Here is a 14701-nt window from a genome sequence, read left to right as displayed (position 1 = left end):
TTATCATACAGAGCAGCTAGTTACACATTTACATTTAGTCATTTAGCAGACACTTTTATCCAAAGCGACTTATAGAAAATAAGGGAAACAATCATGGTATAGTACGATAAGAGCAGCAATAAGGTCTAAAGAGGATTCTTTAAGGAGTAGAGTTGTGGTGTGGTGCTAGGAGAGAAAGTCCTCTCTGAAGGTCTTCAGGAGGTTTTAAAGGTAGAGAGGGACGCCCCTGCTATGGTAGGAACTGGTAGTGGTTCCACCAACGGGGAACACCGCTGCTGGATGAGCAGCGGTGTGAAATGTGACCTTTTTGGCTGGTTGTAGACTGTTCTGGATCATCTGAAGGGGTTTCACTGTGAAGGCTGGCAGGTCCATCACTAGGACATTACGAGTGTCATCTCAAGTCTTGAGATGACGACAGCTTGTTGAGTTGGGTATGGTCAGCACTAAGTTTCTCATCACCCTGGTGGGGGCAAGACACAGGGAGTCAATTTTGATGTTGATGTGATGGTGTATTGTAGGTTTAGCAGTTAGAGCTTGCTAGGTCTCAGCTAATAACACCAAACATCACTTTAATCCTCTAAAGTATCAATATATTTTATCATACAGATGTAGTTTACCTTTAGTTTAAAGCTACACAGTAACGTGGACTGTTACTGACAGCTAAGCTAATGTCGTTAGCATACTCTCGCGTTAATCGCGGTTACCATCACAACCTATACAAATTACATCAAATTGGTACAGTATTAAAAATACACATGTACATACTTACCTTCTGTAGATTACAATAAATCCAACCAGGTGGTTTTATTCCCTGTTGACAGAAATTACAGAATTATTTGATAATTCAACATCTGATTTCACATGGCTAATATGAGCTAACGTTAGCTGCCTCTGCTTTAGGCCTGACGAGTCTGTAGCTCTGACAGCTGCTGTTATTTCTACAACTTGGTTAAGACTTTGATTAAAAAAAAACAGTAAAATATTACTTAGTTGTGTGAACAAAGTATGATTAAAATTCCTGGGTGAATTGCAGAACAAAACCGATCCCAACAAAGAAAGGGTCTGCTAGCAAAGACAGTTCAGACCGGTTCAGACTGGTTCTAACTGATTTTGTGTGTTATAATATTGCATGTAACTTAATTTATTCAACCTCTGAAAGGAACAGAATTCTGAATTTATACATTTTATTTCACGTTCACATGTAGAGTAAAGTTTAAATATCACTAAAATAGGGCAATATTGTTAAAACAACATTTCAACTGCCGTGGTGTTGACTCAGAGGACCCGTGTGGGTTGCCAACAAGGATCGGGATACGGAAGAGGAAGAAATCAATTATGAACTTTGAGAATAAAGTAAATATGACGGAATAAAGTCAAAATACAATGTCGACAAAAAAGTCAAAATGTCGAGAATAAAGTCACTTTTTGAGTTGGTAAAGTAGACTGCCAGCTACAACCTGATTCTCCTCAATATGTCTAATATATGTCTAAAAAAATTCACATGAATTACATTAAAGCAAATTTTCCAAAACAATAGTTGTAGCAGCTTCTACCAAGAATATCTCATTTGTGTGTCTGTGATTTTAGTTCTACTACACTTTAAATATTGTTACATTTCTCATTTCATGACACTGATGAAAATCAGGATAGACATCTTGTTTCTCTGAAAACAATGTTCCTCTGATGACTTATTGAGACGGGAACAACCAATCTGTGAATATCTTTCCAACTTTACAGAGCACAAAAGGTTGACTTTACTCTTGTGATTTCAACCTTTTTTCTCAAAAAGGTATTTCAACTTTATTCATGTCATTTCAACTTTTTTTTAAGATATTTTTTTGGCCATTTTTGGGCTTTATTGATAGGACAGAGTGAAGGGGGAGACAGAGGGGAAGACATGTGGGAAAGGGCTCCGAGTCAGATTCGAACCCCGGCCGCCCGCTTACGAGGCCAATGCCTCTATGGTACATGTTCTAAAAGGTGTGCCACCGGGAACGCCCCTTCATTTCAACTTTTAACTCGAACTACATAATGGGGGAAAATATATTCCTCCTCTCATTTTTTCTCCTACCTAGCTCCAATCCTCTTCCATATTAACATGATGAGCATCTGTGGGGGATTTCTGTGGGCAAGCCCAACTGTTGACCACCCACAGAAAACCTCCAAAGGGCAAAAAATCCCACTGGGGTCTCACAGGGCATAGGTGTGGGTTTAACCTGCCCACAATAAACACACACCTTGCCACAGACTCTGTAGAATTTCTTCTTTTAAAACTTATTATTATCATCAACATTTTGATAATTAGTCTCTTGTTGTGAGCCAACATGAGTCCACTAAGAGGAAAAATGCAAACATTGCTATTAATATAGCAATGTTTGCATTTTTCCAGGACATGATGGCAGCAGCCATATGCAAAAGAGTTTGGCAAATTGTCAAAATATGCCGATTGATTTGTTGTTGTGTCGCTGAAAACCGGTTGCAGTCAGTTAATGTACTCATCATGGATGTATTACTGAATGGGCCCAAGAGGGACCAGAACCTGGTTCTTTGGACTGTTTGGACTCTTGTGATGCTCTGACCCAAAGAGGCCCGTTGAGCCCTCATCCATCTATTCTGGGCTCCAGGTGTGCAGCTCTGCTCTGGCCACGCCCACTCTCTACCTGAAAAGAGGAAGTGTGGATTAACATCCACCTGCTGCACGTCATCACTTGTCATATTTTCCTGTCAGTGTTTGGATGCACAGGACAAACACCAGACGCTGGAGGAGAGAAGTCGTTCTGGTCATCCGGCAGCTTTCACAGGTACGTTTTGAGACTTTTTTCCTTTAACGAAGAGATTATTAACATTTTCATAGAAATATATATATTAATTTAAACAGAATTAAATAAGGAGCTATGTTTTTTTAACTTGCTTTTTTTCGAAGAACTTTTCTATTGAATTGTTAGGATTGTAAGTTTTTGATTATGTAACAAAGAAAAAGAAATTGTAAAAATTCCTGATCAGATAAAATATGAAAAAGATAGTGTTTTTGAATTGAAACATGGTTACAAAAAAACAAATTTTCTATTAAATTGTGAGGATAATACATATGTGATCTTATCACAAAGCAGTTTGGAAAACTTGTAAAACAGATAAAACATGCAAAATATAAATTATATTTAATTCAAGAGTCCAACTATCTAAATTGTGCTTACAGTAGCATTATTATTTTTTTTTTATTATTGTTGTTTCTTGTTCTGAGCCAACATGAATACACTGGGAGGTGTTTGTAGGTACATTTGCATTTTTCCATAACATAATGGCAGCTTAGAGATGCAAACTAGTTTTGTGTGTTGTTAACATATGATACATGAAGATATGCTGTAAAACACACAAATAATTTATTTATTATTATTTAATTTTTTTTAAGATGAAAACAACTTATTATGAAAAAGACAATATTCAAACTAAACTGTTTACATAACTTAATAACAACTATCTGGAACTGTATTATTTATTAAATATTATTAGTTCAGACAGAGATAGTATCATATCAATACCGATAAAAAGTGAAGAGACAGCATTTCATGGTCTGCATTGTGTGTATACTGTGTGTGTGTGTGTGTGTGTGTGTGTGTGTGTGTGTGTGTGTGTGTGAACCAGCAGCTCACAGCTTTAGTGATGTCACTGAACAATGTTAGGTTGATATAAACAACATGCTGCCTTTCTATAACCTGATCTCTGAACCTTCAGGTTTCACTCTGAACAATGGACAACACTTCACAGGACAACGGCCTCAACGACACAACCAGCAACTACTACGACTACAGCTACTACTATGACTACTTCAACTACTTCAACTACTCTGACTACAGCAACTACTTCGAATTTTCTTCCCTCTTTGGCTTTCCCAGTTTTGGTGAAGATGCGTTCATCCAGTTTGTGGTGACATGCCTAATCATTTGTCTCGGCCTTCCTTTGACCCTCGCGGCCATCTATGGTCTTTTCTCTCTGGTAAGAACATTATAACTGACAGTTATTTATTTACTGTATGTGTCATGTCTCTGTGTCTGTGAGGGTCTTGATCTGGTTGGGCAACAGGTCTCAGGGGGTTGGGATGAAGTGTTTTACAGGAATAATTGACTCTATAATTAAAATGTACACAAACCTGATTGGACCCTAAACACACATGTTTCAGCTGCTTGTTTCCTTTTGTTTTCCTGCAGGTGAGAAATGGTGAAGTTGCTCCGATCTACGTCATCAACCTTCTCATCTCTGACCTCATTCAGTTCTGCTGCATGATCGCTGAGGTGGCACAGCCTACGGACGTGTACTTGTTCAATTCTGACTACTGGGAGATATTTGATGCCTTCAGCTATATTTACGACTACAATCTGGTGGTCAGTGTTGGCTTCATGGTGTGCATCGCTCTGGAAAGGTAGCTACCTGTCTATCCAATATGTGTGAAGCTTCAGTGTCTGATCATTGTATCTCTGTAGAACTCTGAAGCTGTCTGTCTTGTATTTCAGGTATTTGGTCATCGTCCACCCACTGTGGTACCGCTGCAGACGAACCATCAAGTCCTCTGTGCTGATCTGTGTCTTGGTCTGGATTCTTCCTGTCGTTTGTGTCCTCACTGAGCGTTTCTCGTATGGTAACGAGGTCTCAGTCATTTTTGCCATCTTTTACCTCCTTCCTCTCCCACTGCTCATATTCTTCCTGATTGCGACCGTCAAAGCCCTGTATGCTTCCATCTCGGTCCCGACTGACGAAAAACGACGAATAGCAGGAATGTTGATCCTGGTGCTGCTGATTTACACGCTGCTGTTTCTGCCTTTCATCATTGTGAATGTGTTCAGCTATCCACAAGATGACAACCCAGATATTTTCTTTCTCTTTGAACTGGTTCCTATGTTTCTTAAGTTGAGTCCTCTGGCAGACTTAGTTCTGTATATGTTGATGAGGAAAGGGACCATACGCCAGCTTTCAGACTGTTTGTGTCGCTGCAGAACAGACAGCAATGAAATCAGCTCTGTAACTGTGAACATGCCTGGAGAGAGAGATGGAGAGAATGATGGAGAGGGCGAAGGCGAGAGAGATGGAGAGAGAGATGGAGAGAGAGAGAAGGAGAGAGAGAAGAGAGAGATGGAGAGAGATGGAGAAAGAAAGGAGAGAGTGATGGAGAGAGAGAAGGAGAGAGAGAAGGTGGGAGATGGAGAGAGAAAAGGAGACAGAGATGGAGATAGAGAAGAGGAGAGAGATGGAGAGAGAGAAGGAGAGAGAGAAGGAGAGAAAGATGGAGAGAGAGAGAAGGAGAGAGAGATGGAGATAGAGAAGAGGAGAGAGATGGAGATAGAGATGGAGAGAGAGATGGAGAGAGTGATGGAGAGAGAACAGAAGAACTAAAGAAAAGTTCTACTGATATTTCTATATTATAGGAACTTTGTCTTGACTGCTGTTGGGAAATGTTTTGTTAAACCTGCTGAGGTTCACAGTGATGACTTCAACAAATATTTTTATATTAGTGTGTTAGATGTAATTGGACCTCTGTTGTTTTCATCTTTTAATAACAGAAACATATCAGATATTATATTTGGTTCACTGAGCTCATTGAAGTCTTTGTCCTGAACCTTTCTTTGACAGTTTCTGGAATATTTAACACAGAAACATTATTTTAAAAATGTCTTTAGGACATTAAAGTCTCATTAACATTTTTTTTTTTCATGGTATAATGTTTTCCTGTTATTACTCATGGGTGTCTATTCAAAACTATCTGTATTTCTAGAGATAATAAACTACAAACTATTTCATTACTCATATATCATTACTCATTAAAGGTTTTATTCTGTTGGTTTTTAGTGGGAGGCATGGTAGTTTTCGCGATGTTTATCAGCTGTTTTATGTTCGATAAAATGTAATCACAATGTGTGTAATTCTACATGAAATTAAAACTCAATAAAATTCAAAAAATAATCTGTTTCATTGGACATTTTCTGTGTTTTCCACACTGACAGAGCTATCATGACCTCATGAAAAGGCCTATGGTGCATGCAACGACACATAAATATATTCAGGCATGAATTTGTATATATTTTAGGGTCCTGGTTTTGGGGTTGGGACACATGGTCACCCTCTACCAGCCAAGAGCGACGCAAGGCAGGGGCGGCCAACCGGCTCACCGTACCTGAAGTTCAGGTTGGCCAGCGAGCTGATATTTAGCTTTGCAGCATGGATCTGCTATTGATGGCTTTGTAATGTTAGCTGGTCCGAGCAGGACGTTAAACCCTTGTTTTATAGCATCAAAAACAGACAGCAGACAGTTCAGATCGGTTCAAACTGGTTCAGATCAGTTAAAACCTGTTTAGACTGGTTCTAACTGGTTCAAACCGGTTCAGACCTGTTCAAACTGATTTTGTGTGTTATAATATTGCATGTAACTTAATTTATTCAACCTCTGAAAGGAACAGAATTCTGAATTAAAACATTTTATTCCACGTTCACTTGTAGAATAAAGTTTAAATATCACTCAAATAGGGCAATATTGTTAAAACGTTTCAACTGCTGTGGTGTTGACTCAGAGGACCCGTGTGGGTTGCCAACAAGGATGGAGATACAGAAGAGGATGAAATTCATTATGAGCTTTGAGAATAAAGTAAATATGATGGAATAAAGTCAAAATACATTGTTGACAAAAAAGTCAAAATGTCGAGAATAAAGTCACTTTTTGAGTTGGTAAAGTAGACTGCCAGCTACAACCTGATTCTTGTCAATATGTCTAATATATGTCTAAAAAAATTCACATGAATTACATTAAAGCAAATTTTCCAAAACAATAGTTGTAGCAGCTTCTACCAAGAATATCTCATTTGTGTGTCTATGATTTAAGTTCTACTACACCTTAAATTTTGCTATTATTTATCATTTCATGACACTGATGAAAATCAGGATAGACATGTTGTTTCTCTGAAAACAATGTTCCTCTGATGAGTTATTGAGACGGGAACAACCAATCTGTGAATATCTTTGAAAAATCTGTGAGTGTCTTGATCTGGTTGGGCGACAGGTCTCAGGGGGTTGGGATAAAGTGTTTTATGGGAATAATTGACTCTAATATTATAATGTACACAAACCTGATTGGACCCTAAACACACGTTTCAGCTGCTTGTTTCCTTTTGTTTTCCTGCAGGTGAGAAATGGTGAAGTTGCTCCGATCTACGTCATCAACCTTCTCATCTCTGACCTCATCCAGTTCTGCTGCATGATCGTTGAGGTGGCACAGTCTAAGAAATTGAACGTGTACTTTTCTGACTACTGGGAGATACTATATCGGGTCTTCAGCTATATTTACTCCTACAGTCTGTTTGCCAGTGTTGGCTTCATGGTGTGCATCGCTCTGGAAAGGTAGCTACCTGTCTATCCAATATGTGTGAAGCTTCAGTGTCTGATCATTGTATCTCTGTAGAACTCTGAAGTTGTCTGTCTTGTATTTCAGGTATTTGGTCATCGTCCACCCACTGTGGTACCGCTGCAGACGAACCATCAAGTCCTCTGTGCTGGTCTGTGTCCTGGTCTGGATTCTTCCTGTCGTCTGTGTCCTCACTGAGCGTTTCTCTTATGAAAACGAGGTCTCAGTCATTTCCATCATCTTTTACCTCCTTCCTCTCCCTTTGATCTTATTCTTCCTGACTGCGACCCTCAAAGCCCTGTATGCTTCCATCTCGGTCCCGACTGACGAAAAAAGACGAATTGCAGGAATGTTGATCCTGGTGCTGCTGATTTACACGCTGCTGTTCCTGCCCGCCATCATTGTGAATGTGTTCAGCTATCCACAAGATGACAACCCAGATATTTACCCTCTCTATGAACTGGTTCCTATGTTTGTTTTTTTGGACATCCCATAATATGAATATTTTTTTTAGCTACATTTGGACAAACAATACTACTACATGTATCAACAGAATATAGTTAACCCATTCAAGCATTTTTAGCAATTTTAAAGATTGACAAAAATCATACTATGGTATGACTATTTTTAAGGGGGTCATTTTTGGACATCCCATAATATGGTGTTTCTCTGTCATTTCTGGCCTTATTATGCGGCATGCTATAGTTGACTTGTTTATGAGGGGGTCATTTTTGGACATCCAATAATATGTTGGTTTTTTTCCATATTTTTGGACAAAATATACTACCACATGTATCAACAGACTATAACTGACCCATTTTAAAACTTTTTTAGCCATTTTGAAATTTGACATTTTTTTTTACAAAAATGGTCATGTTTGACTTTTTTATTAAAGGGGTCATTTTTGGACACCCCATAATATGATGGTTTTTTTCACTATTTTGGACAAACTATACTACTACATATATCAACAGACTATAAATGATCCATTTTAGCCCTTTTTTAGGCATTTTAAAATTTGACCATTTTTGACAAAAATCGACATGTATGACTTTTTTGAGGGGGGCATTTTTGGACATCCCATAATATGGTGTTTTCCTGTAATTTCTGGCCATATTATGCTCTAATGAGTATTGACAGACTATAATTGACTCATTTTTAGCATTTTTAGTCATTTTATAATCTGACCGTTTTTTGACAAAAAAAAACAAAAAACATGCTATAGTATGATTTTTTTTTGAGGGGGTCATTTTTTGACATCCTATAATATGGTGTTTTTTCCGTCATATGTGGAAAAACAATACAACTACATGTATCAACAGACTATAATTGACCCATTTTAAGCATATTTAGTCATTTTAAAATCAGACAATTTTTGACAAAAATCTACATGCCTTTTTTTTGAGAGGGTCATTTTTGGACATTCCATAATATGGTGTTTTTCTGTCATTTCTGGCAAAATTGTGCTCTAATAAGTATCAACAGATGATAATTGACCTATTTTATGCATTTTTAAATTTGACCATTTTGACAAAAATTGACATGCTTTAGTATGACTATAGTATGACTATAGTATGACTTTTTTTCCGACTGGGTCATTTTTGGACATCCGATGATATGGTGTTTTTCTGTCCTTTCTGATCATATTATGCTCTCATAAGTATCAACAGACAAGTTTTACCATTTTTTACTTTTTTTGAGGGGTATTAATCTTTGGAAATCCCAGAATATAGTGTTCTTATGATGAAATGACTCTGTAGAATTACTTTAAAAAGTGATCGTCATCATTTTGATAATGTTATTGTGTCTCTTGTTCTGAACAAACATGAACACACTGACAGGTTTTATAGCTACATTTGCATTGTCCCAGGACATGATGGCAGCTGAGGTATGCAAAAGAGTTTCGTGAGTTGTAAAAAATATGACTGTTGATGATATGTTGTATAACTGGGAACAGGCTGCAGTCAGTTTATGTGCTCATCATGGATGTATTACTGAATGGGACCAAGAGGGACCAGAACCTGGTTCTTTGGACTGTTTGGACCCAAAGAGGGGTCAGGGGCCTTTTACATGTCTGGACCCAGGGGCCCGTTGAGCCCTCATCCATCTATTCTGGGCTCCAGGTGTGCAGCTCTGCTCTGGACTGCTCTGGCCACGCCCACTCTCTACCTGAAAAGAGGAAGTGTGGATTAACATCCACCTGCTGCACGTCACCACTCAGACACATCAGACGCTGGAGGAGAGAAGTCCTTCTGCTCGTCAGCAGCTTCACAGGTACCTTTTCACACTTTTTACCTTTAATGCAGTGATACATATTCATAGAATATACATATATATTACCTTAAACAGACTTAAATCAGCAGCTATGTTTAATTTAACTTACATGTTTTTAGAACTTTTCTACTAAATTGTTAGGATTTTAAGTTTTTGATTATATAACAAAGACATGAAAAAGATTAGTGTTTTGAATTAAAGAGTCCATATATCTCAAACATGCTCACAGCAAACATTCTTAACGTATTTTATTTCATTATTCATGTTGTCTCTTGTTCTGAGCCAACATGAATGCACTGAGAGGAGTTTATAGCTAAATTTGCATTTTTCCTGGTCATGATGGCAGCTGCTACATGTAAACTAGTTTTGTGTTCTTACAATATGATGAATGAAGATATGCTGTATAACCCATGAACTAGGATTAAACACAAAACATATTTAGTTTTTTGCCATTATTCTGAAAAAGACAATATCAAACTAAGCTGTTTACATGATTTAATTACAATAACAACTATCTGGAACTGTGTTATTTATTAAATATAATTAGTTTAGCTTACAGAGACAGTAATAATAATAATAATAATACATTTTATTTATAATGCACTTCACATCAAAGGAAATCACAAAGTGTTACAGGTTAAAAGCATACCAGTCTTATTATAAAAAAAGTATAAAGGATGAAGGATAAAAGAGGATAAAAAACACACTGATATGTATGTATATATATATATATATATATATATATATATATATATATATACATATATATAGAGAGAGATTTTTTTAAATTTTTTTTTTATCACATTTATCCAGGATGTGGTCATGCAGGAGACAAGATTTGTTTGTGATTGATTGGCCATTAAACAGTTCCATTTTGATGCTTGATGAGGCAACAAATCTCTTAATCGGCCGTAGTAGACTGGAGTCTATTCCACTTTTTCCATCCTGCTCTCTGAAAGTTGTTGCCATGGAGATGCCCAAGCTAATTCTCCCGTAAGAGCCAGCTCGCCGATGACGCATTTGAGGAGCACCAGACCGTGTGGCTGATCAGAGAGCTGGGACGGCATGAGCCAAGCAGACAAACTTTCTGCGGGAGCTTCTGTGAGTGTAGTGTGGTCGGCGAAGAAGTCAAAGTTCCTTTATTGTTGAGATGCATGATGGAGGAGTGGTGATATTGTTGAGATTCATCAGCTGGTTGATGGAGTAACTCAACAATTATTGATTCTGGGGACAGGTGTCAAAGCTAGCTGGTTGTTGCTAGCGGCGTAGCTACCAAAACCTCCAGCACAGAGCGGTAGCGGCGGTTAGCAGATCCCAGGCAGCTCAGGTGGATATCTCACTGTCACGGTAGCACTGATGGGCGAATAAGGCGAATCCACAGTGCTTCCAAGCTACAGGTAGGCAACCGCTAGACTTGACAGAATCTGAACTGTATCTGACAACCATCCAAAAGGGTCTACTGATCTTTGACCACGGATAGTTGGACGACAAGATTGTTTGTTTGAACAAATCTTGACATTAGTTGGCATTAAGAATACAGCCAAGAAAAATACAGATACGGTTCGGCTCGGTTTGGAGAAGCAGTGAACAGACAACGGCAGCGTCCTTTCCTACCGATGTCCTGCCCACGACAGAGATAGTTTAATATAAATACTGAGAAAAAGGTGAAGAGACAGCATTTCATGGTCTGCATTGATTGTGTGTATACTATGTGTGTGTGTGTGTGTGTGTGTGTGAACCTGCAGCTCACAGTTATAGTGATGTCACTGTTAGGTTGATATAAACAACATGCTGCCTTTCTATAACCTGATCTCTGAACCTTCAGGTTTCACTCTGAACAATGGACAACACTTCACAGGACAACGGCCTCAACGACACAACCAGCAACTACACTGACTACAGCAACCATTTTCAGTTTAGTAATCTCCTTGGCTTTCCCAGTTTTGGTGAAGTTGCGTTCATCCACTTTGTGGTGGACTGCCTAGTCATTTGTCTCGGCCTTCCTTTGACCCTCGGGGCCATCTATGGTCTTTTCTCTCAGGTAAGAACATTATAACTGACAGTTATTTATTTACTGTATGTGTCATGTCTCTGTGTCTGTGAGGGTCTTGATCTGGTTGGGCGACAGGTCTCAGGGGGTTGGGATGAAGTGTTTTACAGGAATAATATCTCTATAATTAAAATGTAAACCATCCTGATTGGACCCTAAACACACGTTTCCGCTGCTTGTTTCCTTTTGTTTTCCTGCAGGTGAGAAATGGTGAAGTTGCTCCGATCTACGTCATCAACCTTCTCATCTCTGACATCATTCAGTTCTGCTGCTTGATCGTTGAGGTGGCACAGCCTAAGGACATGTACTTGTTCCATTCTGACTACTGGGAGATATTTTGGGTCTTCCACTGTATTTACATCTACTGTCTGTTGGCCAGTGTTGGCTTCATGGTGGTCATCGCTCTGGAAAGGTAGCTACCTGTCTATCCAATATGTGTGAAGCTTCAGTGTCTGATCATTGTATCTCTGTAGAACTCTGAAGCTGTCTGTCTTGTATTTCAGGTATTTGGTCATCGTCCACCCACTGTGGTACCGCTTCAGACGAACCATCAAGACCTCTGTGCTGATCTGTGTCCTGGTCTGGATCATTCCTGCTGTCCCTGCCCTCACTGAGTTTTTCTTTTTTATGTACTATGTCCACATGGTCGTTTCCAACATCTTTTACCTCCTTCCTCTCCCGCTGATCATATTCTTCCTGATTGCGACCCTCAAAGTCCTGTATGCTACCATCTCGGTCCCGACTGACGAAAAAAAACGAATTGCGGGAATGTTGATCCTGGTGCTGCTGATTTACACGCTGCTGTTCCTGCCAAACATCATTATGAATGTGTACATGTACGATTTCTTTACTAAACCAAATGCAGACATGAACCCACATCTTTACCATCTCCTCTACCTGGCTCCTGTGTTTGTTAAGTTGAGTCCTCTGGCAGACTTAGTTCTGTATATGTTGATGAGGAAAGGGACCATACGCCAGCTTTCAGCCTGTTTGTGTCGCTGCAGAACAGACAGCAATGAAATCAGATCTGTAACTGTGAACATGCCTGGAGAGAGAGATGGAGAAAGAGAGATGGAGAGAATGAAGGAGAGAGAGATGGAGAGAGAGAAAAATTAGCTGTTATCTTTCGGATATTAAAGTCTTATTAACATTTTGTTATTTTCCATATACATGTTTTTTTTTTAATTATTATACTTCATATCAATTGTGTGTTTGTTCAATAAGTTTTGAACAGACACGAGTTATATGTTGTTTGGCTTTTTAAATGTTTTTACAGATAATAAACTTAACCACAAACTATTTATCTTAATACAAGTTTTTTAGTGGGAGGCATGGTGCTTTTTACATTTAAGAATTTGTTTCTTGACAAAAATGTGAATGTTTGTTTTTGACTAACTGACTGAATGAAGAAAAGTCCTAGCAGCTTTGTTTATACAGCATATCTGAAAAAATATAGAGTGGTGCCCCATTTCAAGGGGACTTCAGTAAATCAAGTCATCCCATATTTTATTACGTCATTTGGCTGACGCTTTTTTTTAAATTATAATTAATAATTATTTACCATCATTGTTAATAATTATGGTAGCCATGCAAACCCACTTTCACACTCCTTACCTTATTTTAGTACATCCATATGAGGGATAGCATTATTAGATATTGTGCATCCTGTTTACTCCAACCATATCCTTACATATTTTGGTGCCCCGTGTGAGGCAAATTGCAGTCAATCAGCATTTTAATTTTAAACATCAAAAATTTTAATTCCAATTCTAGACTTGCTAGAAGTCTTTACAATTTACACAAGTAGTCTGTTAAAGGAGTAGATATCCATCTGAACTTACAAAAGTGCATTGTGGTGTAAATCAATTTGTACAGAAATTTGGTAAAAGCAATTTGCGAGATTTGGTATTGCTGAGTACAACCTTTAAACCAGGGGTCTCAAACTCAAATTACCTGGTGGCCGCTGGAGGCAGTATCAAATTGACCAAAAAAGACACAAAATTACACAAAAAAACCTTGACGTGCTGAAGAATCTGGACATTGCCTCTTCAATGTTATGTGGAGGTCAGAGACAGCAGGAGACCGGAGTTGCTTTCCCTATCTTTAACCCTCTGGAGTCTCCAAAAGCGCCAAAGTATGGCTTCTTCATCACATCCAGATGTAAAAACAAAGCAGACCAAAAAAAGACACAAAATGACTAAAAAAAGACACAAAATGAACACAAAAGACACAAAAAGACATGAAAAGGATTCAAAAATGGACAAAATAGCCCCGGACTCCATATAAGAGTCAAGGTTCTCTGCCAGAAAAATTAAGATTGTGAGTAAGTGACTGCCTCGGGGTTCCCAGGAAGAGTTGTAAAACATTGTAGGGGAAAAAGATTTGTGGGACCTGTTGCTCTGCCTGCTGCTGTAGAGAAAATGCATTGAATGTGTATTTTTACTCGCCATTATTATTTTTTTCTTCTTAAAAGATCTACTTCTTCAGCATCAACACTGAAACACTTGCTGTGTCCAGATCCTCCTGTTGGGCTACTTGCGTAGGGTTCAATGAACGGTAAATAAATGAACAGACAAATGACTTTTCCTTTAAACATTTTAATCATCTCTGTTAAATCTACAGTGTAGAAAAATAAGCATCAAAAATATACCAACAAAAACCATCAACAAAATAAAATCTGGCAAAGCAAAAAGCCCCAAAAAAACACAACTTCGACGTGGTGAAAAAATAACTTCATTACTAATATTATGATAAACTCAGGACTTTTATTCTGAAAATAAGACATCCTGTTACTGAGAGTTTGGCTGCAAACAGCATTCTTGTTTTTAACTCATGTCTCATTGTTGGGTTTTTTATTTTTGTAATAATTTGAGCTGTTTCACAGCACATGGCAGAACTTTTTTTTTAATTTATATCATCTCTAATAAGACATTTAGACAATTAAGGGTAAAAATATCCTGTTGAAACCCCAATAAAACAATTTCGCAACATCA

The 14701-nt window shown here is 38.2% G+C and overlaps 3 protein-coding genes across 3 annotated transcripts; all 3 read left to right on the top strand.

The window, feature by feature from the left end:
• The first annotated feature begins 3732 nt into the window (after positions 1-3732).
• Positions 3733-6004, top strand: LOC131993203 (G-protein coupled receptor 4-like). Its single transcript, XM_059358991.1, has 4 exons — positions 3733-3993; positions 4206-4417; positions 4509-5068; positions 5994-6004. Exons 1-4 carry the CDS (start codon positions 3748-3750, stop codon positions 6002-6004), a joined length of 1029 nt encoding a protein of 342 aa, XP_059214974.1. The 5' UTR covers positions 3733-3747.
• A 1101-nt stretch (positions 6005-7105) lies between these two features.
• On the top strand, positions 7106-9577 carry LOC131993202 (G-protein coupled receptor 4-like; the record flags this gene model as incomplete). Its single annotated transcript, XM_059358990.1, has 3 exons — positions 7106-7380; positions 7472-7855; positions 9508-9577. Coding segments are annotated over 3 exons (729 nt in total), but the record flags the coding sequence as incomplete, so codon positions are not given.
• Positions 9578-11498: 1921 nt separating this feature from the next.
• On the top strand, positions 11499-12867 carry LOC131993201 (ovarian cancer G-protein coupled receptor 1-like). Its single transcript, XM_059358989.1, has 3 exons — positions 11499-11699; positions 11909-12120; positions 12212-12867. Exons 1-3 carry the CDS (start codon positions 11499-11501, stop codon positions 12822-12824), a joined length of 1026 nt encoding a protein of 341 aa, XP_059214972.1. The 3' UTR covers positions 12825-12867.
• Positions 12868-14701: the final 1834 nt, after the last annotated feature.

This window comes from Centropristis striata, chromosome 20 (assembly GCF_030273125.1).
Source record: "Centropristis striata isolate RG_2023a ecotype Rhode Island chromosome 20, C.striata_1.0, whole genome shotgun sequence".
Lineage (NCBI taxonomy): Eukaryota > Metazoa > Chordata > Actinopteri > Perciformes > Serranidae > Centropristis > Centropristis striata.
The sequence above is the reverse complement of the archived record's forward strand: the minus strand, read 5'-3'. Positions and strand labels throughout refer to the sequence as shown.